The sequence below is a fragment of the Musa acuminata genome, chromosome BXJ3-3, assembly GCF_036884655.1.
Source record: "Musa acuminata AAA Group cultivar baxijiao chromosome BXJ3-3, Cavendish_Baxijiao_AAA, whole genome shotgun sequence".
Taxonomy (NCBI): domain Eukaryota; kingdom Viridiplantae; phylum Streptophyta; class Magnoliopsida; order Zingiberales; family Musaceae; genus Musa; species Musa acuminata.
The window spans coordinates 9,171,841-9,195,575 of record NC_088351.1 but is presented as its reverse complement, the minus strand read 5'-3'; the positions used below and the strand labels follow the sequence as shown (position 1 = coordinate 9,195,575).

The following is a 23,735-nucleotide window of genomic DNA, read 5'->3' as shown; positions in this document are numbered from 1 at the left end:
AGCTCCCAGGATGGGACGTGTGACATATCTTCTTGGTACAAACTCCCGGAACAGGACAGGTGACGTAAGAAACTTCTTGGATTTGACGTGCGGTGTCAGTGATGACGTGTCCAGGCCGCCAAAATATATCATATCACACTTGAAAGCCAAAGCCAAGTGGAAAGAAACGTGAAAGCAATATTTTGATAACAACGCAGTTGAGTGAAGGAAAGGAAACAGCAAAATCACCTAGAGTGCTATGTTTGTTATGAATCACAGACGCAAATGTGGCATAAAGACAAGCTGTGTACATATTAACAACGAAGTAGATGATGGTTGGACTTTTGCATCATACCAAGATGGTGAGAAGTCCGAACAGTTTAACGAGAGTAGGAATGAGCATACATGAGAGGAAATAACGACGATGGCCGCGAGGACTAAAAGAAATGCAAAAGGACACATGCATGCCTTTTCAAGCTCCCGACTAAAAGAAGACCCTCCTCCGAATATAGACAATATAATATATTCGAACTCATTTGCTGCAGCAACGTTTGTAGCATAAATCAAAAGTCCCATGAGATAGCATGTTTGTGATACTTTCCCATCAACACCACCTGCATAGGCAATACAGTGAGTGACCGACAAAGAGCTGCAAATCAACAAGCTGAAGTGATATAACACTCGAGAAACAATCAAGTAAATTTATCATTCCACTGTTGGGAGTATTGACACACCGTAAAAACAAAAAAAGAACCCATGCACTTGATCAAGATGAGCTCTAGAAATTTGTCACTGAGGAACTATTCCATTCAAATTAAACACATCACCACCGTCAAGAAAAATACCTAATAAGTTTGTACGACATAAACTCTTTAACACACTACCCAGTACTAGCCTCAATGGTCAGCTATAGTTCTTGAGACTTCTCAGAATTAACAAATGCTAGTCAAACACATACACTTAAAAAAGGTTTAGTTGGCATCATCTGAACCTAATCCTATGAATAATTTTACAACTGTGAAAAGTTTGAATACTTCTAAAGAACTCTGAAAAGGGAAAACTTACTATTCTTTGAAGAAAATCATTTTGTATTTTTTTTTTGCTTCAAAAATCATCTCAAAAAGCTACCATCAAAGTAAATAATCAGCTAGATTACTCAAGGTTCGCCGTACCGTACCGTACCGGCATTTTGACCCGGGCTCGGTATCGGTACGGTACGGTATACCGCTCGGTACACCCAGGTGTACCGAGCGGTACACTCACGTGTACCGAGCACTGTACACTGCTACAGTGTACTGTACACTGCTACAGTGTCGGTACGGTACGGAGCGGTCCACGTACCGCTGGCCTGTCGGACCGGTACGTACCGCCCGTACCGGGCGGTACAGTCGGTATGGCAAACCTTGAGATTACTACCATCAAAGTTCATGGTCTCCATCAGACAGCCAGATGACTGTATGTCATCATTAAAACTAAGGCTACAACAAATAAAATCTTTAGACCTATAAAACTAATGCAGATATGGATTCGATTGAGACTTAAAAGTGTGTTCTGCATAGAAAGGTTTCAAATACTTGTGTGATTAATGGTGAACATGTTCTCTGATGATTTAACTCAAAAGTAACCTGTCGGATCAACACATTAAGGAAATAATTTATTCCGAGACAAATATATTGCATGCCCAAGAAATCAATATCCAAAAGGGTGTACTTCGTTTTATTATAAAAGCGGACAAAAAACCATTTAAAAGGGATTATTGCGTTGAACCTTCCTAGGTCTTGTAGGAGCTTTGTCAACTGTGTTCACCCTTTTCTACTTAAATACACTCAGTTAAGGTTGTAAATACAAGGAATTAAAGAACTAGACAAGGCCCAGTTACTACTACCAAAGCAACACTGTTAGCTTCTTCTCCTTTTGAATATTGTATATTAATTATTATGATGTACTTTTAAAAGATTGTCCTACAATTCAAGCCATGTAACCTTGCGCTACATCTGTATAAAGAAGTCAAGTGATTATAATTGGTTTGTATGATGTTTACATTGATTATGCAATGGATGAGCAGTTTTGGTAATCGAAACCAAGCTTAAGCAATCCATAATTATTCGGTGAAAAATAGGATGAGAGACACCAAGCAACAAGAAAAATTTATACCTGAAATTATCAGCAAAAGAAGAAATATTATAAAAGTGAAATTTCTCTAGTAAAATTTCTGGCACTTGCTGATGTCAAACATCTCTCGGAGAAGAACCATAGAAACAATATATGCAGCAGTAAAGAGAAAGAGAACATGCAACAATAAAAAGAAAGAAAAAATGCCATCCAATTGGGGATCAATCGCAGAAAAGTTGTTCTTGATGAAACCACAATCGCCTCAACAAGAACAAAAGAACATTTGTGCCTGAAAATTATTACATGATTCACTACAAAAAACATAAGATTGAACAAAAATAAAGCAAAATCTTGAAGAATGAAGAGCAGAAACATTCAAATTGCATTTCTGTCAGCAGGACCGAGGTGCAAAATGGCATCAGGAAGGAAAGGAAGCAAACCGGGTATTCGCTTGCAAGGTTTGGCTTGCAAAAGTCACAAACATGAGCCATGTGAGTTCCCCCGTATAGACTCTCTAAAGAAATTGGAGAATTTGATCCAATCAACATTGCAATAGCAGCATCACCCCCAGTTGGCCGAGCTGGCCCTTCAGCATAAACCTAGGGGAAAATTAGGTCTTGGTTAGACCAAACATCTTCATCAAAGAGAACATTCCTTTTTACAGTTGAACAACTAAGTCATAAGTAAAATTTGTATCTGCAAAATCCTCCATAAACAACGAACAATAATCAGAACAGAAACCATTGATTGAACAAGGATTTTAAACCAATTCTCAATTTACCTCATTTGAGTCACCATCTATAAGAAAGTTGACAAACTTCAGCTATGCGTTACAACCGTTTGGTACATGATGCTTTTTTTTTTGTTTGGGCAAAGAAAACAATGGTTTACATCAGAATGCGCAGAATTGCAAGACCAATGGCAAATTTCGAAACAAGAGTACCGATGCAATACTTTATAATATCGTATTTTGTTGCCTCCAACTGTGCCCTCAATTCGCTACGCATTTTCTCGATATCGACCTGAAACATTTCATTCTCGTTGTAACAGTGCAAAATGATGCTCCTGCAACCATATGAAATAAGTTTCAAGAAGATAAATAAAATACTCTTATATGCGAACAGAATTTGAAAAGGGTGCCCGATAAAAATTGCCGACTAACCAGTTGATTGGCCTCACAAAGCATTGTTGTGGGACAGTTTAAAGAAACAAAAAAATTGGTTGTTAATAAACATATCATAAGAAAGACAGCAACTTAAAACCAAACTAGCTTCATACTAACTATGATAACATGTATACAACTAAAAGGCTACAGAAGACCTTTAACGAATGATTTTGGTCCAATAGATTGACACCCAAGCTTGTCCTAAGAAATAGTAAAACTGTTTTTTTTTTTTTTTGCTAGTTCTAGATCAGGAATGATAATTTTTTAACAATTTCTAATGTACAAGTACCTTTACATAATCTGCTGATTTCACCCCATGAACTTCAACAAGTGTAGAGCTAAAATATTTTATTTATTTATTTATTTTTATGGGAAATGGGGGTACTATGCTAAGCCAAACACATATAACAGTTTCCCGTTGCCTATTTATGATTTTGAATGGAATAAATCTATGATTTCTTACTTACACTTTGGTGCACAGAGAATTTCACACTCAACAATATAAATTTTCACAAGTGCTTCGATCTAAAAGCAATTGTAATATGCACCAAAAGACTACAAACACATAACATTAGCAATTATTCTTATACTACTGAAATCATTAGGAGCAATTAAGGAGACTTTTGATAGGTCCTAGTTTGACCAGTGACATTGCTTTCAGCAGACAACAATGGGGAAAATATTAATACAGTTGACCCCCAATCATAAAGATATTGTTCTGTTGCTTTTGTTGCTGTTGTAGCACTTTTCTTCCACATATATAATTAAGATTACTGAAATGGGGAAACAGTGAAAACACCTATCAAGTAGTTTTCTTTAATTCAAAATAGTTGCTAGAGAGATAAGTGAGAGGGATGAACCGTGAACCAGAAAGAAAGACCGTCTCTCAGTAGTTTTAAAAGGTCAAAGCTACTAAGAAGTGCACCTACCAAGCAGGTGCTATGAGAAAATGTGAAATTTTTTAATTGACTAAGATAATAGAGAATGCCATATGCGAAAAAGAAGAAAGATGACTGCAAATGGTCAAATTTTTAAGCCAAGTAAAATGATGTTGGAAGAATCTAACCCTTATAATCTATTACAAACATGATTCGGTGCATGATCCCTGTTGCTTCCCCCTTTCCTCGTTGATGTCGACAATTTGTCATAACAGAGTCACGCCAACCGACATCGCCAACACAACAGTGGCGTTCGGACATCACCTCTTCCTCACCAATGGGTGCAGCTAAACCCTTTCTTCCCCGTCCTCCCCCTCCTTCATCTCTAGATTCTTTGTTATTGCTTCCACCTTTCATTTCCCCTCTCCCATTTCTCCGATTCGGATGTCTACTGAGGCCAACGCTTGCAGGAGGAGAGGCGTTGCCCTGAGGTGGCACTGCAAGTCGCCAGCCACATCAGCAGGGGCGGTCGGTGACAGGCACAATTTCTTGTCATCCACTTGTGCGGCCGCCCTTCTGTCATAGGCTTAGCTAGAATTGCCTAAGTCGTGATGCACCCTTGCGGCTAAGACGCGAACTTAGCTTGGATTGTCTAAGTCGCGAAGCGGCCTTGCGTTATGCGTCCACAAGAGTCAGCCAAGTTGCAACCTCACTCGGGTCCCGAAGGACCAGTAAAAGAGAAAGTTGATTAGTTCAAAGAATGAGCAACGGACAAGTCCCGAAGTCTCACGAAAGGGGAAGCTTTACAAGCAATTCAGTGAGCACCTTGCATGCATAATAGAAAAGAGGGAGAGGAGGAAAACAAAGACTTTAGAAGGTTGAACGAACAACTGCAAGTCCACAAACAACTGCTCACTGGGTGCCGAGCGCGACAACAAGTTCCCGTCAGGGTAACATGCGAACTTACGAAAGATTGTTCAACGCCCGACACTATACCGAAGCCCCATCCCCCATGGTGTCACCCAGGTGGTTCCAGGGTGTTGAGATGGCTAACATTTCGCGTGCAGCAGCGGGTTGCAGAAAATAGCCAATGGTATACGAAAACAGAGTTGTTTTGGGCTGTTTTGCTCGGTGAGCAGTCGTACTGTAGCGCTGCAACTTGTTCGAACTTACATTTTTACAAACAAAATGACATAAAACCAAGCCAAAACATGCTGCCACGCAGCTGTACATGTAAACACAAACGATGAATGGTTCGTTAAACAGAGTTGTTGCGGGTGCGCGATGACCGTTCGTGACATTCTCCCCCACTCAAACTGTCGACACCCTCGTCGATGCTTGTTGGTAGTTGATGATTACTTCTTTATGTCGTAGGGCATCTTCGGGCTCCCAGCTGGCTTCAGTTTGGGGAAGCTTTTGCCACTTCACCAAGTACTCAGTCTGCTCAGATCCAATAGGTAGCTTTATTTTGTGGTCTGCTAAAATAGTTTCAACTCGCTTCTCGTAGGAGGCTCTGGTGGGGGGTAGTCAAGTTGGAACACTTCGGGAAGCATCTTGCAGATCTGAGTGGTAGGCTTTCAAGTTGCTGGCGTGAAGAACATTGTAAATTTTGAACCACGCCGGCAGCTGCAACTTGTAGGAGACGTTACCCACCCTGCTGATAATTGGGAAGGACCCTTTATACTTGTGCACCAATCCTTTGTGTACTTTGTTCCTAAAGAATTGGAGTGATGTTGGTTGGAGCTTGACCAACACCAAATCATCAACCTTGAATTTTTGCGGTCGCCTTCCTAAGTTTGCCCACTTCTTCATTCTTTTTGTCGCCTTCTCCAATTAAGCCCGCGCAATATCAGCATTTCAGTGTCACTCCTTTGTGAAGTGGTAGGCTGACGGACTATTCTCAGTATACCTGATTACCATGGTGTGAGGAGTTAACGGTTGTTGCCCTGTAATGATCTCGAAGGGGCTCTTGTTGGACGCAGAGCTCCGCTGCAAGTTGTAGAAGAATTGGGCAATGTCCAACAACTTCACCCAATCTCGTTGGTTGGCACTCACGTAGTGCTGAAGATATTGCTCTAAGAGCGAGTTTATCCTTTCTGTCTGGCCATCCGTCTATGGGTGGAGGGTTGTGGAGAAGTATAACTTCGACCTCAACAATTTGAATAACTCGATCCAGAATCGTCCCAGGAACCAAACGTCTCGATCACTGATAATATTGTGCGGGATTCCCCAATACTTCACCACATCTTTCATCATCCGCTTGGTCGCCTCCTCTGTTGAACAGTGTAGGGGAGCAGCAATAAAAGTTGCATACTTTGAAAATTGATCGACCACCACGAGTATCGATCTGAGTCTCCCTACTGCTGGCAAGCTTGATATGAAATCTAAGGAAATGCTCTCCCACGGCCTTCTGGTACGGGTAACAGGTCCAAAAGTCCCACCGGCTTCCGCTACTCCACCTTGTCTTGTTGGCAAGTGAGGCACGTTCGAACATATTCCTCCACATCAGTCCCCATCTTCGGCCAGTAGAAGGCCCTCTCCACGAGAGTCAAGGTTCTGTGAATGCCTAGGTGTCCCGCCCAAAGGGAATCGTGACACTCTCTTAAGAGTTCACGCCTTAGATTGTCCACTCAAAGAACATAAACCATATTCTCTTTGGTGTAAACGAGTCCCTCCTGGACCCAAAACCGTCGTGTATTGCCTTCTTTAATGAGCTGCATCAGGGTTACTGCCTGGAGATCACTGTATAGACCATCCCTGATCCTAGAAAGGAAGTTGGAGTATAACTTACTTACTTGGCCTTTGCCCTTTAATTGTACGGCATTCACACGCTCCACTTTCCGACTCAATGCATCGGCCACGACATTTTCCTTTCCGGGTTTGTACTCCATTGTCATATCAAACTCAACTAGGAAGTCCTACCATCATGCTTGCTTTGGGGAGAGTTTCTTTTGAGTTTGGAAATAGTTCAAAGCGATGTTATCTATCCTTAGCACAAATCGCGATCCAAGAAGGTAGTGTCGCCAAACTCGTAGATAGTGGATCACCGCTGTCATCTCCTTCTCGTGCACCAGATATTGTCGCTCGGTCTCATTAAGTTTACGGCTCTCGTAGGCCATTGGATGACCCTCCTGCATGAGTACTCCCCCAAGAGCAAAGTCGGAAGCATTTGTATGGACTTCGAAGGGGTCCCCATAATCCGGCAATTTGAGCACCGGTTCTTCCAACACAGCAGCCTTCAGATCTTGGAATGCAATTTCACATTTATCAGACCACCTACAAGGCTGCTCCTTCAGCAATTCTGTTAGTGGAGTTGCACGCTTCGAATACCCCGCTCTGAAGCATCGATAGTAGTTGACGAAACCAAGGAATGATCTCAACTCTGGCACCTTCTTTGGGGTTCGTCATTCTGCAACCGCTTACACCTTCGATTTGTCCATCTGAATGGAGTCATCACCAATTCGATACCCCAAGAATGAGATCTCCGTTTGAGCAAAGTAGCATTTCTCCCTTTTCACGAACAAAGTGTTCTCCCTAAGAACCTTGAAAATTGTCCGAAGGTGCTTGACATGCTCCTCGAGCTTTTGACTGTAGACAATGATATCGTCCAAGTAGACGACCACGAACTTATCCAAATGCTTTATGAATAGTTGGTTCATGAGAGTGCAGAATGTGGCCGGAGCGTTGGTTAAGCCGAAAGACATCACTAAGAACTTAAACGCTCCATAACTGGGCACATAGGTAGTCTTCGCTTCGTCGCCTTCAACAATGCGCACCTGCCAATACCCCGACCGAAGGTCGAGTTTTAAGAAATACTTGGCTTTGCCCAATTGGTCGAACAAGCCCGCGATGAACAGGATGAGATACTTGTTCTTCATCGTCACTTTGTTGAGGGCTCGGCCTATCTTGTTTCTTCTGGAAGAGAACTGGAGCTCTAAATGGTGCTTTAGAACTGCGGATGAGACCACCGCTTAGCAGTTCACCTAACTGTTTTCTGAGCTCTGCCAACTCTGTAGGGGGCATGCGGTAGGGTGGTCTCACTAGAGGCTTCACTTCTGGCTCTAGCTCGATGTGGTGATCCACGCCTCTGCGTGGCGGTAGAGTCTTCGGCAACTCGGGTGGCATAAAATCCATGAACTCCTTCGGGACGTTCGCCACCACAGTAGGTTCATGAATGACCTTCTCGTCGAGTGGCTCTAGCTTCATAGCAGCCACGAATGTTAGTTCGCCTTTTCGTACCCCTTTCTTCAGTTGTAATGCCGATATATGTTGAGGTTCCCTGGTTCCTTTCCGAGAGACGGGAACCACATAGGGGTCGTCCCCTCCCATCATACATAGGGAGTTTAGGAACGGCATTGGCCACAACTTCGCCACGTGCATGAATTCCATTTCAAGAATCACTTAGAAGTCATCCAGTGGCACCGCTATCATATTTGTGCTCCCGCTCCATGTTCCGATCTTGATGGGAACTACCTTTACCAACCCAGAGATTCGCTTGGCCTCCGAGTTCACCGCCTTCATTCGACTTGGGCTCTTCTCCAAGATTAGTCCAAGTCGCTTTGCTTCTCGATCGGTGATAAAGTTGTGGGTAGTGCCCGTGTCCACCATTGCACGGGTCGTTTGGCCATTGAGCTTTATGTCTAGGTACATCAGCTCGCAACTTTCTTCTTTTTGTAGCCTTGTCTTCGTGTTCTCCCTCCCTTGACCCCGCATGGCGTTCAACAAATGCATTGCTCCCATCTGGGGGCCTTGCGACTCCTCACCGTCGCTGCTGGATTCATAACTACTCGAACTAAGAGCAACAGCCTTGTCCTTGTCCGATCAGGGGGGATGGATGGAAACTGTTAAAGCATTGAGTGTATGTTTTAGTGGGCACTCTCTCACCATATACGACCCTCTGCACAAGAAGCATCCGCCAGGTTTCAGGGCTTGGTCCTTTGTGGGAACTCTTCTTCCTTTGTTCGCCCTCGAGCTCCTTCCCTCGAGAATATTTTGGAGGTCTTCAAAGGAAACAAAGTCGGTGAGCCTTTCTGCGACAGCAATTGCCCTGATCACATCGACGACATTCCTTCGATGTAGCTCTTGTTGATCCCATGGCTTCAAACCATCAAGGAAGTTGAACAGCTTATCCTTCTCGAACATGTCCTGTATATCCAACATTAGCGCAGAAAATTGCTTCACGTAGTCTCGAATGGAAGTATTTTGGCGGAGTTGTCTCAACGATGTTACCAGCCTACCAGCCTACGATGTTGAGGTAATTAAAATGCCTTTGGTTTATTTTGAAATTACTTGATGCTTTCATGATATATTTTCTTTTTTAGTTTAGAATTAATTTTCTTGAAAATTACATGTTTAAAAATAAAAATACAGAAATTATGATCATGCTGATAATTTCGAAAATAATATTATGATAAACAAACAAAATGATTTTGATCATGGTTAAGAAGTAATAATGTGTATCATGTTTGATTAACATTGTTGAATGAAATCACGTTTGATTTAAAGTAATGCATAAAGATGTAATATGAAATGGTTATTAACAATTTTATGCATGTGATTTTAAGTTATCCATGATCATGAGCTTGTTTGATCTTCTTGACTTAATTTCAAGATCTATAGCAAAAATCATGTTTGAATATATGAAAGTGTTAATTTCATTTTCGGATTCAGTTAACAATTGGTATCCTAACAATCGGATTTTCTCATACACTTATGAAAAATATTTTTCTAAAATGGATTTGATAAAATGATTCATGCTTATAAACTCCATCTTGAAATATGAATGATAGTGTTTTTGCTTGCAAAGATTTGTTTCACATTCATATCTCCTATGATTCGTGTGCAGAAAAAGAATTTATAAATCATAACACAATGTGATTTCTTATGCAAAAATAAAGTGCTTTTGTGATTCTTTGCTAAAGAGAATAATTATTAAAATCATGATCTTGATAACATGAAGCTCTTTATAAATCAAGATCGTTCATTATGCTCTCTACATTTATCAAAAAGGAGTTCTTCAAATGAAATGCAATTCAATGAAGTGTCATATTGATATCTTGAAACTTGGAATATTTTAAAATGTGATCTTGATAAGAATGTTTCAAGTTGCTCTTTGCACTATATCTTTTCGAATGAATCATGAGCCTTGATATCATATATTTCATAATACAAGATTTCTTTGCCTTATGTCTTGAACTTTAATGCTTTTCTTAATTTGGCATATAAAGACTAAGGCATGCTTAGATGAAAAAGAATCTCTTAAAAAATGCTTTTCCCATCTGATCGAGATTAATGATTTCATGATATTTTGTGAATCTCGAAATTAATTTTAATGACTTGATTATGAATTTCAAGTTAATGATTTGATTTGAATAAGTTTTATCTAAATCATAATCTTGATCTTGCAAAATTGAAGTCACAAATAATATCTTGTGGTATTCATGAATTGATACTCACAATATGAAAGCATTGATATTCATGACTTGAATTGGATTGAAACATTGTATGCTTAATTTAATCATTCTCCTATGTTTCAAAAATGCCTTATGTGATGATTGAAAACTAATCTGCTTTATGATGAATTACGAATCATGACTTGATCTATGATATAAATGCCTTGAAATGATTGAAATATTTAACACTTTTATGCTCTATCCCCCTACTTTCTTCTTGTTTTCAATGATAAAATGGGGAGAAGTTTTGATCATGCATGGTAGGATATAATTTGACAAAATTGATACCATCATGATATGAAATATTAATGTAATTATGAATGGTGATATGATATCATGCATGTAATACTTCAACTTATGGTAATGATGCATGCAATGATAAAATATTCATGATGAAAAATTGTCTTGACATTCATAACTTGATTATTCATCATTTGTCATGATTTTGAAATCGTTGTAAAAGGAAAAGAGAACTACAAAACTGTATTCTCTCTTTCTTTTTTACAATGACAAAGGGGGAGATAGCTAGCTTGTACAAGTCAAGAAGATGCAAAAACTTGATTGCTAGCTTACCTATTTTAAGTAGCAAAGATTGCTAACTTGCTTATTTCAAGAAGAAAAATTGTCTTCTTGAACATCACTATCTTGAATATCTCAAGAAGCAAAACTTGCAATTTGCACATTGCAATAGGAAGCAAGAATCATGAGCTTACACAAGAAAGCTATCTTGCATTTGCTTTCGAAATTTTTGCTAGCTTATATATTGTGAAACTTGTATATCGTAAAAATTGCTAGCTTGTTGGTCTAAAGAGAAGCAAAAAGTTGCTATCTCAAAAGAAGCAAATGTGTTATCTTGCCTATCTCAAGAGGCAAAAATGCTAACTTGCGCATCTAGCAAAATGAGCAAAATTTTCAAGAAGCAAGAGTTGCCTTCTTGAACATCTCTAATTTGCTAGCTTGCATGATATAGAACTTGCTATCTTGAACATTACCAAAAGTGCTATCTTATATGTTATAAAACTTGAATATCTAAAACTTGATAGCATGAATGTTCTAAGCATGATATAACTCTTGCTAAATCTTCTAGCTCCAAGATTGCATGATGATAAAACTTGATACTATGTTTTTCATGCAATGAGTTGAATCAATATCACAAACACTTGATTGTGATACTTCTCCTTTTTGTTGATGACAAAGGGGGAGAAGTATGTTGATGAAAGTATGTTGATGACATGACATGTGATGCATAAGTTTATGTATATGTTCATGTTGACGTGTTGCAAGTATTCATGATGAATATTGCAATGACTTGAATTCAGTTTGAATTCAAGGTTCTATCAATATGGCATATTGATAGGGGGAGTCTGTTTAAACTCCGGGAGTTAAGTTTAACTCCGTCATCAAGTGGTTGTCATCATCAAAAAGGGGGAGATTGTTGAATCTCGTATTTTGATGATGAAACTACTTGATATATGTTTATGATTTAATCTGCGTTTTGAGTGACGCAGGATGCTTCGATCAGGATGAGACAATTAAAGCAGGATAATCATGTTGTGCCGAAGGAACATGTCAGAAGATTGGACGTCGGGCCGGTGGATCGGTCGACGTATCGACAGAAGGCTTCGGGCCGTGGACTCGGGCATCGGGCCAAGAAGAGCGGGTATTGTGCCAAGGATATCGGAGTTGCGGAGTCGACTGGCCGATTGGGCAATAGGCTGCAGAAGAGGACGATGCGCCGAAGAATCGGACGAAGCGTCGAGGGACCAATGACATGTCGGACAACTTGGTTAATTGCTTAGGATTAATTGTCTCGATCGAAGTTTTGTTTTGTTGTGCAGGATTAACTACGATGAAAGTTAGACAAGCAGCAGGAGTTGCGCCGGAGTCAAGTTCATGATCACGTTGGGAGTTCGAGAGTTCGACGGAAGTTCGGACAGTCGTCGGAGGTTCTGCGAGAACAGATCCGAGAAGTCCAGAAGCTTGCCAAGCGAAGCTCGTCGGAACTTGCCAAGTGGATCTTCGCAAAGTCCAGGAGTTTGCCGGAAGTCCGCAGGAGCATCACCGAGGGTTCATCGGATGATCGACGGAAGTTCGCCGGAAACTCGCCGGAAGAAGCGATTGACGTACCGAAGCAAAGCTGCAGAAATTGTCTTAGATTTAATCGTAGTTAGCACGGTGATTAAGTTAGAAATGGGAGGTGATCCCATTAGCTTAATCCTGGGGCAATTGGGCCCCTGAAGAACTCAAGTTGGGTCGAATGGTTCAACCCATTCGAACCCAAGTAGCTGTGGGAGGTGCAACCGCCCAGGCAGGGAGGTAGCACCGCCCAGGCTAAGTCTCCCAGCGAGACTGGGCGGTGCAACCGCTCCAGCCAGGCGGTGCAACCGCCCAGGCTAAGTCTCCCAGCGAGACTGGGCGGTGCAACCGCTCCAACCAGGCGGTGCAACCGCCCAGGGCTCAGTCTCCAAGCGAGACTGGGCGGTGCAACCTCCTCTGTCAAGAGGTAGCACCGCCAGAGCTCAAGTTCCGAGCTCTGCCAAGAGGTGCAACCACCGAGCTCGGTCTTCGAGCTCTGGCAGAGAGGTGCAACATCTCTGGACAGGAGATGCACCGCCTGAGCTCGGTCTTCGAGCTCTGGCAGAAAGGTGCAACCACCCCTGACAGAGAGGTGCATCCGCCTGAGCTCAGTCTTCGAGCTCTGCCAGGCGATGCAACCTCTCCAGTCAAGAGGTGCAACCGCCTGATCCGGAATTCCGGGATTTGATCGTTTTGAGCTCGAAATTTGAATTGGGTTGGGGCCTATAAATACCCCACCCATTCAGCACTGAAAAGATACAGACCTACACCGAAATCTTGATCTTTTCTGTGATTCTAAGAGCTCAAAAGTGTTGTAAAGCCTTTAAGTCTCCTCCTTCTGTTCTTCAAGTTTTCAGTTGTAAAGTGAGGAGAGAAAGGTCTGTAAAGGTTGTCTCCTGAGCCTGTCAAAAGGAGAGAAATTGTAAAAGGGCAGTTTGGCCTTCGCCTATTGAAGGAAGGCCCCTAGTTGACGTCGGCAACCTCGTCGGTGGAGGAAGCCAAAAGTGGAGTAGGTCAAGGCTGACCGAACCACTCTAAATCTCTGGTTTGCGTTTATTCTCGAGCACTTTATCATTACTGCAAACCTCCTTCATTACTACTGCTCTCTGCGCTTTCACGAACAAGTTCTAAGTGCTGTTCTTCCGAATCTGCATTCAGACGTAAATTCGTATTTTCATACATTACAGTTTACGTTTACGTTTGATTCTGCAGAACTGTCTTCCGTGCTTTTACGAACGAGCTTCTTTGCAGTTTACACTTACATTTTGATCATATTGATAACTGCAAACTGTCCTCTACAATTTTACGAACGAGTTTCAATATTTAGACGTAAAACTGCATTCAGACGTAAATCGGCTTTCCTCGCACAATCATCAGATCTCAGTTCACGTTTACGTCTTGATTTCAACTGCATACTGCCTTCTGCGAGTATACAAACGAGTTTCAAAGTTTAGACGTAAATCTGCGTCTAGACGTAAATCTGCGTTTAGACGTAAATCTGAGTTTAGACGTAAATCTGAGTTTAGACGTAAATCTGCGTTTAGACGTAAAACTGCGTTTAGACGTAAATCTGCGTTTAGACGTAAATCTGCGTTTAGACGTAAAACTGCGTTTAGACGTAAATCTGAGTTTAGACGTAAACTGCGCTTAGACGCAAAACTGCGCTTAGACGCAATCTGCGCTTAGACGCAAACTGCACTTAGATAAAAACTGAGAATTAGCTTTTGCATCATAATAGTTTTTGAACGAACGCAGCTTTTGGTTTTTAATCGCTGTAAGATTTCCGCTGCACTAATTCACCCCCCCCTCTTAGTGCTCTCGATCCTAACAATTGGTATCAGAGCGGGGTATTTCTCATTTCGGATTTACACCCGAGAGAAATGACTTTTCAAGAGGGCTGTTCGGTCTTTCGTCCACCGTTCTTTAACGGATTGGACTACACTTATTGGAAAACTCGAATGAGAGTTTTCTTAATTTCTCTAAATCTGGATTTATGGAATATCATTGAAAACGGTTTTCAACTTCCCTCCAAACCGATGAACGAATGGTCGGTTTTGGAGAAGAAGAATTTTTCTTTAAACGCAAAGGCTATGAATGCCTTATTTTGCGCATTGGACAAAAATGAGTTCAATCGGATTTCTACGTGTGAAACGGCTTTCGATATTTGGCGCACTCTTGAAATCACGCACGAGGGAACTAGTAGAGTCAAAGACTCGAAAGTTAATATTCTACTGCTTGATTTCGAGCTTTTTCGTATGAAACCAAGCGAAACCGTTGTTGACATGTACACCCGTTTTACGGATGTCGTCAATGGTTTAAAATCACTTGGTAAAAGCTTTTCGGATTTTGAACTCGTTAACAAAGTTTTGCGCTCACTTTCTAAAACTTGGGATTCAAAAGTAACTGCTATTCAAGAATCGAAAAACTTGAACCATTTTCCACTTGAAGAACTAATTGGTTCATTGATCACATATGAAATGACGTGCAATGCACGTGAAGAACTTGAGAACCACCTTCCAAAGAACAGGAAGGATTTAGAACTCTGGACAAATGAATGTCACTTGAGCGATGACTCAAGTGATGAGGACAATGATGAACAAACCAACCTTCCAAAGAACAGGAAAGATTTGGGACATAGAACATTTGAAGACCACTCGAGCATAAGCTCAAGTGATGGTGAACTTAAAATGAAACGAAAATTAAAAAGCAAAAAGAATGGAACTACTTGCTTTAAACGCAAGAAGAAGAACAAAAATTGGGATGAATCGAGCTCATCTGAAGACGAGAAAGTCAACAAAAGCGAGGCGACAAAATACGCCTTACCAGCCTACGATGTTGAGGTAATTAAAATGCCTTTGGTTTATTTTGAAATTACTTGATGCTTTCATGATATATTTTCTTTTTTAGTTTAGAATTAATTTTCTTGAAAATTACATGTTTAAAAATAAAAATACAGAAATTATGATCATGCTGATAATTTCGAAAATAATATTATGATAAACAAACAAAATGATTTTGATCATGGTTAAGAAGTAATAATGTGTATCATGTTTGATTAACATTGTTGAATGAAATCACGTTTGATTTAAAGTAATGCATAAAGATGTAATATGAAATGGTTATTAACAATTTTATGCATGTGATTTTAAGTTATCCATGATCATGAGCTTGTTTGATCTTCTTGACTTAATTTCAAGATCTATAGCAAAAATCATGTTTGAATATATGAAAGTGTTAATTTCATTTTCGGATTCAGTTAACAATTGGTATCCTAACAATCGGATTTTCTCATACACTTATGAAAAATATTTTTCTAAAATGGATTTGATAAAATGATTCATGCTTATAAACTCCATCTTGAAATATGAATGATAGTGTTTTTGCTTGCAAAGATTTGTTTCACATTCATATCTCCTATGATTCGTGTGCAGAAAAAGAATTTATAAATCATAACACAACGTGATTTCTTATGCAAAAATAAAGTGCTTTTGTGATTCTTTGCTAAAGAGAATAATTATTAAAATCATGATCTTGATAACATGAAGCTCTTTATAAATCAAGATCGTTCATTATGCTCCCTACATTTATCAAAAAGGAGTTCTTCAAATGAAATGCAATTCAATGAAGTGTCATATTGATATCTTGAAACTTGGAATATTTTAAAATGTGATCTTGATAAGAATGTTTCAAGTTGCTCTTTGCACTATATCTTTTCGAATGAATCATGAGCCTTGATATCATATATTTCATAATACAAGATTTCTTTGCCTTATGTCTTGAACTTTAATGCTTTTCTTAATTTGGCATATAAAGACTAAGGCATGCTTAGATGAAAAAGAATCTCTTAAAAAATGCTTTTCCCATCTGATCGAGATTAATGATTTCATGATATTTTGTGAATCTCGAAATTAATTTTAATGACTTGATTATGAATTTCAAGTTAATGATTTGATTTGAATAAGTTTTATCTAAATCATAATCTTGATCTTGCAAAATTGAAGTCACAAATAATATCTTGTGGTATTCATGAATTGATACTCACAATATGAAAGCATTGATATTCATGACTTGAATTGGATTGAAACATTGTATGCTTAATTTAATCATTCTCCTATGTTTCAAAAATGCCTTATGTGATGATTGAAAACTAATCTGCTTTATGATGAATTACGAATCATGACTTGATCTATGATATAAATGCCTTGAAATGATTGAAATATTTAACACTTTTATGCTCTATCCCCCTACTTTCTTCTTGTTTTCAATGATAAAATGGGGAGAAGTTTTGATCATGCATGGTAGGATATAATTTGACAAAATTGATACCATCATGATATGAAATATTAATGTAATTATGAATGGTGATATGATATCATGCATGTAATACTTCAACTTATGGTAATGATGCATGCAATGATAAAATATTCATGATGAAAAATTGTCTTGACATTCATAACTTGATTATTCATCATTTGTCATGATTTTGAAATCGTTGTAAAAGGAAAAGAGAACTACAAAACTGTATTCTCTCTTTCTTTTTTACAATGACAAAGGGGGAGATAGCTAACTTGTACAAGTCAAGAAGATGCAAAAACTTGATTGCTAGCTTACCTATTTTAAGTAGCAAAGATTGCTAACTTGCTTATTTCAAGAAGAAAAATTGTCTTCTTGAACATCACTATCTTGAATATCTCAAGAAGCAAAACTTGCAATTTGCACATTGCAATAGGAAGCAAGAATCATGAGCTTACACAAGAAAGCTATCTTGCATTTGCTTTCGAAATTTTTGCTAGCTTATATATTGTGAAACTTGTATATCGTAAAAATTGCTAGCTTGTTGGTCTAAAGAGAAGCAAAAAGTTGCTATCTCAAAAGAAGCAAATGTGTTATCTTGCCTATCTCAAGAGGCAAAAATGCTAACTTGCGCATCTAGCAAAATGAGCAAAATTTTCAAGAAGCAAGAGTTGCCTTCTTGAACATCTCTAATTTGCTAGCTTGCATGATATAGAACTTGCTATCTTGAACATTACCAAAAGTGCTATCTTATATGTTATAAAACTTGAATATCTAAAACTTGATAGCATGAATGTTCTAAGCATGATATAACTCTTGCTAAATCTTCTAGCTCCAAGATTGCATGATGATAAAACTTGATACTATGTTTTTCATGCAATGAGTTGAATCAATATCACAAACACTTGATTGTGATACTTCTCCTTTTTGTTGATGACAAAGGGGGAGAAGTATGTTGATGAAAGTATGTTGATGACATGACATGTGATGCATAAGTTTATGTATATGTTCATGTTGACGTGTTGCAAGTATTCATGATGAATATTGCAATGACTTGAATTCAGTTTGAATTCAAGGTTCTATCAATATGGCATATTGATAGGGGGAGTCTGTTTAAACTCCGGGAGTTAAGTTTAACTCCGTCATCAAGTGGTTGTCATCATCAAAAAGGGGGAGATTGTTGAATCTCGTATTTTGATGATGAAACTACTTGATATATGTTTATGATTTAATCTGCGTTTTGAGTGACGCAGGATGCTTCGATCAGGATGAGACAATTAAAGCAGGATAATCATGTTGTGCCGAAGGAACATGTCAGAAGATTGGACGTCGGGCCGGTGGATCGGTCGACGTATCGACAGAAGGCTTCGGGCCGTGGACTCGGGCATCGGGCCAAGAAGAGCGGGTATTGTGCCAAGGATATCGGAGTTGCGGAGTCGACTGGCCGATTGGGCAATAGGCTGCAGAAGAGGACGATGCGCCGAAGAATCGGACGAAGCGTCGAGGGACCAATGACATGTCGGACAACTTGGTTAATTGCTTAGGATTAATTGTCTCGATCGAAGTTTTGTTTTGTTGTGCAGGATTAACTACGATGAAAGTTAGACAAGCAGCAGGAGTTGCGCCGGAGTCAAGTTCATGATCACGTTGGGAGTTCGAGAGTTCGACGGAAGTTCGGACGGTCGTCGGAGGTTCTGCGAGAACAGATCCGAGAAGTCCAGAAGCTTGCCAAGCGAAGCTCGTCGGAACTTGCCAAGTGGATCTTCGCAAAGTCCAGGAGTTTGCCGGAAGTCCGCAGGAGCATCACCGAGGGTTCATCGGATGATCGACGGAAGTTCGCCGGAAACTCGCCGGAAGAAGCGATTGACGTACCGAAGCAAAGCTGCAGAAATTGTCTTAGATTTAATCGTAGTTAGCACGGTGATTAAGTTAGAAATGGGAGGTGATCCCATTAGCTTAATCCTGGGGCAATTGGGGCCCTGAAGAACTCAAGTTGGGTCGAATGGTTCAACCCATTCGAACCCAAGTAGCTGTGGGAGGTGCAACCGCCCAGGCAGGGAGGTAGCACCGCCCAGGCTAAGTCTCCCAGCGAGACTGGGCGGTGCAACCGCTCCAGCCAGGCGGTGCAACCGCCCAGGCTAAGTCTCCCAGCGAGACTGGGCGGTGCAACCGCTCCAACCAGGCGGTGCAACCGCCCAGGGCTCAGTCTCCAAGCGAGACTGGGCGGTGCAACCTCCTCTGTCAAGAGGTAGCACCGCCAGAGCTCAAGTTCCGAGCTCTGCCAAGAGGTGCAACCACCGAGCTCGGTCTTCGAGCTCTGGCAGAGAGGTGCAACATCTCTGGACAGGAGATGCACCGCCTGAGCTCGGTCTTCGAGCTCTGGCAGAAAGGTGCAACCACCCCTGACAGAGAGGTGCATCCGCCTGAGCTCAGTCTTCGAGCTCTGCCAGGCGGTGCAACCTCTCCAGTCAAGAGGTGCAACCGCCTGATCCCGGAATTCCGGGATTTGATCGTTTTGAGCTCGAAATTTGAATTGGGTTGGGGCCTATAAATACCCCACCCATTCAGCACTGAAAAGATACAGACCTACACCGAAATCTTGATCTTTTCTGTGATTCTAAGAGCTCAAAAGTGTTGTAAAGCCTTTAAGTCTCCTCCTTCTGTTCTTCAAGTTTTCAGTTGTAAAGTGAGGAGAGAAAGGTCTGTAAAGGTCGTCTCCTGAGCCTGTCAAAAGGAGAGAAATTGTAAAAGGGCAGTTTGGCCTTCGCCTATTGAAGGAAGGCCCCTAGTTGACGTCGGCAACCTCGTCGGTGGAGGAAGCCAAAAGTGGAGTAGGTCAAGGCTGACCGAACCACTCTAAATCTCTGGTTTGCGTTTATTCTCGAGCACTTTATCATTACTGCAAACCTCCTTCATTACTACTGCTCTCTGCGCTTTCACGAACAAGTTCTAAGTGCTGTTCTTCCGAATCTGCATTCAGACGTAAATTCGTATTTTCATACATTACAGTTTACGTTTACGTTTGATTCTGCAGAACTGTCTTCCGTGCTTTTACGAACGAGCTTCTTTGCAGTTTACACTTACATTTTGATCATATTGATAACTGCAAACTGTCCTCTACAATTTTACGAACGAGTTTCAATATTTAGACGTAAAACTGCATTCAGACGTAAATCGGCTTTCCTCGCACAATCATCAGATCTCAGTTCACGTTTACGTCTTGATTTCAACTGCATACTGCCTTCTGCGAGTATACAAACGAGTTTCAAAGTTTAGACGTAAATCTGCGTCTAGACGTAAATCTGCGTTTAGACGTAAATCTGAGTTTAGACGTAAATCTGAGTTTAGACGTAAATCTGCGTTTAGACGTAAAACTGCGTTTAGACGTAAATCTGCGTTTAGACGTAAATCTGCGTTTAGACGTAAAACTGCGTTTAGACGTAAATCTGAGTTTAGACGTAAACTGCGCTTAGACGCAAAACTGCGCTTAGACGCAATCTGCGCTTAGACGCAAACTGCACTTAGATAAAAACTGAGAATTAGCTTTTGCATCATAATAGTTTTTGAACGAACGCAGCTTTTGGTTTTTAATCGCTGTAAGATTTCCGCTGCACTAATTCACCCCCCCCTCTTAGTGCTCTCGATCCTAACACCTCCCGCATTCAGTGCCCTCGTGAGCATGGTCACCCTGGAAGTAAGTTCTGCCACAACTTCCTACAGGTGTAGTACGAAGTCTTTGGTGTCATCTGACAATCGGTCGATTAGGGCCTCCACCTTATCGATATGGAACTCCGCTTCTTCTTACGAGCTCTCTACCCCAACAAGCCTTCGTTGGCCATGGTAGAGTTCCTCCAAGCTCGCTTCAAGAACATCCAAGCGAGTTTCCGCCATTGTGAGTCTCTCATTATGGCTCTTCCTCCCGGTTGGTGCTCCAGATTGTGCCTCCTCCGCTCGCGGAGAGTAGCCAACTTCTCGCTCATCATATTCGCTGTCGCGCTCCTCCTGAGGGACTCCAACAGCATGAGAGCGAGTATGCACTTGTAGCCCACCTGCGGCTGCTTGGGGCAAGGGTCCGGCTTACCCCGTCTTGCTTGATTCGCCACAATTCTTTGTCATGACGAAATTACAAAGTTCCTTCACTGCTCGCTCGAATTGCTTGCCCGCTCTGATACCACAATGTCACGGGCTTAGCTAGAATTACCTAAGCCATGATGCACCATTGCGGCCAAGACGCGAACTTAGCTTGGATTGCCAAGTCGTGAAGCGCCCTTGCGATATGCGTCCGAAAGAGTCAGCCAAGTTGCAACCTCACTCAAGTCCCGAAGGAACTGTAAAAGAGAAAGTTGATTGGTTTAAAGAACGAGCGACGGACAAGTCTCAAAGTCTCGCGATAGGGGAAGCTTTATAAGCAATTCAACGAGCACCTTGCGTGCATAAGAGAAAAGAGGGAGAGGAGAAAAACAAGGACTTTAGAAGGTTGAACGAACAGCTACAAGTCCACTAGCAACTGCTCACCGGGTGCTGGGCACGACAACAAGTTCCCATCAAGGTAATGTGCGAACTTGAGAAAGATTGTTCAATGTCTGGCACTATACCGAAGTCACATCCCCCATGGTGCCACCCGGGTGGTTCCAGGGTGCTAAGATGGCTGACGTTTCGCGTGCAGCAACGGGCTGCAGAAAGCAACTCGTGGCACGAGAAAATGGAGTTGTTTTGGGTTGTTTTGCTTGGTTCGGTGAGTGGTCGCACTATAGCGCTGCAACTTATTTAAGCTTACATTTTTACAAATAAAATGACATAAAACCAAGACAAAACATGCTGCCACACAGCTGTACATGTAAACACAAACGACGAACGGTTCGTTGAAGAGAGTTGTTACGGGTACGTGACGACCGTTCGTGACACTTCGTCCAATTTCTCACCTCTGTGGCACCTCTCTTCATAGCTCTCAAGACCAACGCAACTAAGGCGTACCTCGTCAACACCTCGCAGCTCTGTCAAGAACATCAAGACAACAATGTCAGCAGACTCGAACCAAAGACAGCTGAATAAACATCTACGTCCGTCAAAACCCAAACCTTCTGCATCTTTGGCTTCGAGACTAGGACTGGGCAACATTCTCCAAACTATCGTGATGACTGACGTGATAGCCTCCCCTTGGAGGGCACCTGTTGCGCCTCCAACCTCCTCACCTACATAAACACAAACACCTATAGCGCAACTCGAAACCCTTATCGTCGATGTTTCTCGTAAGCCAGCCAACATCAAATAACAAGTGCGGCGTACCAAGGCCAAAGTATCGATGACGTACGCCCTGTTCCCATTGGTCCTGACGAGCGGCGAGAAGAGGTGCGGCAGCGACAAGAAATTGGACGAATGATGCAGCTGGCGACCTGCAATTCCACCCAGGGCAGCGAAAAAAATTCCTACGTCAATGGGGATGGAGGAGGTGAAGTAACTAAGTAGAAAAAAATTGTAGGTCGACGGAGATAAGAGATAGAGGAAAGGAAGAAAAGTTTGGACCGCTGCCAAAATATCAGGGTCTAGCGACGATAGGTGAGGGGTGGGAGAAGTCAGAGGGCGATGTCCGAACCAACGCCGCTGCTGCGTCGGCGATTTCGGTTGGAGCTGTGGCAGCGCGGCTCTGTTACGACGAAGATCGCGAGTGAGGGAAGGGGGCCGCCGCCATCAACGAGGAAGGGGAAAGTAACACCGATGGCGCGCCTCCTATAACAATTTTGATATTGATGTCCATGTAGGAGACCGAAGCATGTATGTATTAAAGAAATAAAGATGAATTTTCATTAAAAAATCTCTAATTTTGATTTTGCCCATCGCAAGTTTAAAACTTTTCATATCAATTTTTTTAAAAATATATTTTATCTTTATCGATGATCGTCCCACGCCTGGTAAATGTACACATGACAATCTTACGTGTCGTGATCGATCATATCTTTCATCGACCATCCCTCTCCACTCAAATAATCGCATGTGCCTTCGTGCACAAGCTGCCCCCTTTCGCTCCCTTGGGATTGGTAAGCAATGTCAATCATCATCCCCCTTGATCGTTTGCTCCTTCGTATATAGATCGGTCCTGGTGTTTGTTTGTCCTCTTCCTTTTTAGCCATCTATGCCACCGCAAGTTGGATGGCAAATAATACCAGCCACCCCCTCTCCTCTTATAGTTACCCATGTATCTCTATATACGTGTTGGTAATACCAACAATGATATCGTTGTTTAACAATAAAGTATCATCAACCTTCCAGCATTCTGTGAACGGATCAATCAATGAACTTATTCTCCAATAATCACTTATATTATAGCTCTAGTAACCCCACACAAGTAGTAGACCAACCGTCTCCAGCATATGGATGAATATATAGCACGTCAGTCTATCCGATTATTTCGATGTTCCTATCGAGTAACTTATAACCAAAATTATTTAGGATATGCATTTAAAGATGAATCAGTCTCATTATCGTGATCTCATCACGATCTGATTCTCATTGCACACACACACACATATATATATATATATATAATATATATATATATATATATATATATATATATATATAAAGTGAGAAAATATCATAATAATAATAAGCAAAAATACTATGTCATATCACATATGTCATCAATCACGTGATTGGCTTACAAGGCGCCTATGACTAATAGATGTCCCTATCGAATAACCTATGATCGGGATTACTCAGGGTTTATATTTAAAGACAAATCAGTCTCATTATTGTGATCACATTACGATCCAATTTCTAATA

The 23,735-nt window shown here is 41.2% G+C and overlaps 1 protein-coding gene across 6 annotated transcripts; it reads right to left on the bottom strand.

Annotated features, from left to right (window-relative positions):
- Positions 1-212: 212 nt before the first annotated feature.
- LOC135633112 (uncharacterized) lies at positions 213-22,697 on the bottom strand. 6 transcript variants are annotated; one of them, XR_010494899.1, is made up of 8 exons: positions 22,479-22,697; positions 22,242-22,348; positions 22,034-22,147; positions 21,878-21,949; positions 3,046-3,156; positions 2,873-2,944; positions 2,532-2,690; positions 213-593 (listed from the first exon to the last, which is right to left on the bottom strand). XR_010494899.1 is itself a non-coding variant. In XM_065142218.1 (8 exons), exons 2-6 carry the CDS (start codon positions 22,277-22,279, stop codon positions 2,911-2,913), a joined length of 387 nt encoding a protein of 128 aa, XP_064998290.1. In that variant the 5' UTR covers positions 22,280-22,348; positions 22,479-22,697; the 3' UTR covers positions 213-593; positions 2,532-2,690; positions 2,873-2,910. The 6 variants fall into 6 exon arrangements, 3 of the variants coding, with proteins under 3 accessions (XP_064998290.1, XP_064998292.1, XP_064998291.1); XR_010494900.1 differs by having other exon boundaries at positions 3,046-3,113; XR_010494901.1 differs by having other exon boundaries at positions 22,549-22,697.
- Positions 22,698-23,735: the final 1,038 nt, after the last annotated feature.

Coding starts and splice junctions, on each gene's coding strand:
- LOC135633112 (XM_065142218.1), bottom strand. Junction 3,157..21,834: donor CGAACGGTCGTCACGTACCC/GTAACAACTCTC, acceptor ATATGGTTGCAG/GAGCATCATTTTGCACTGTT. Junction 2,945..3,045: donor ACAAAATACGATATTATAAA/GTATTGCATCGG, acceptor CAAAAAAAAAAG/CATCATGTACCAAACGGTTG.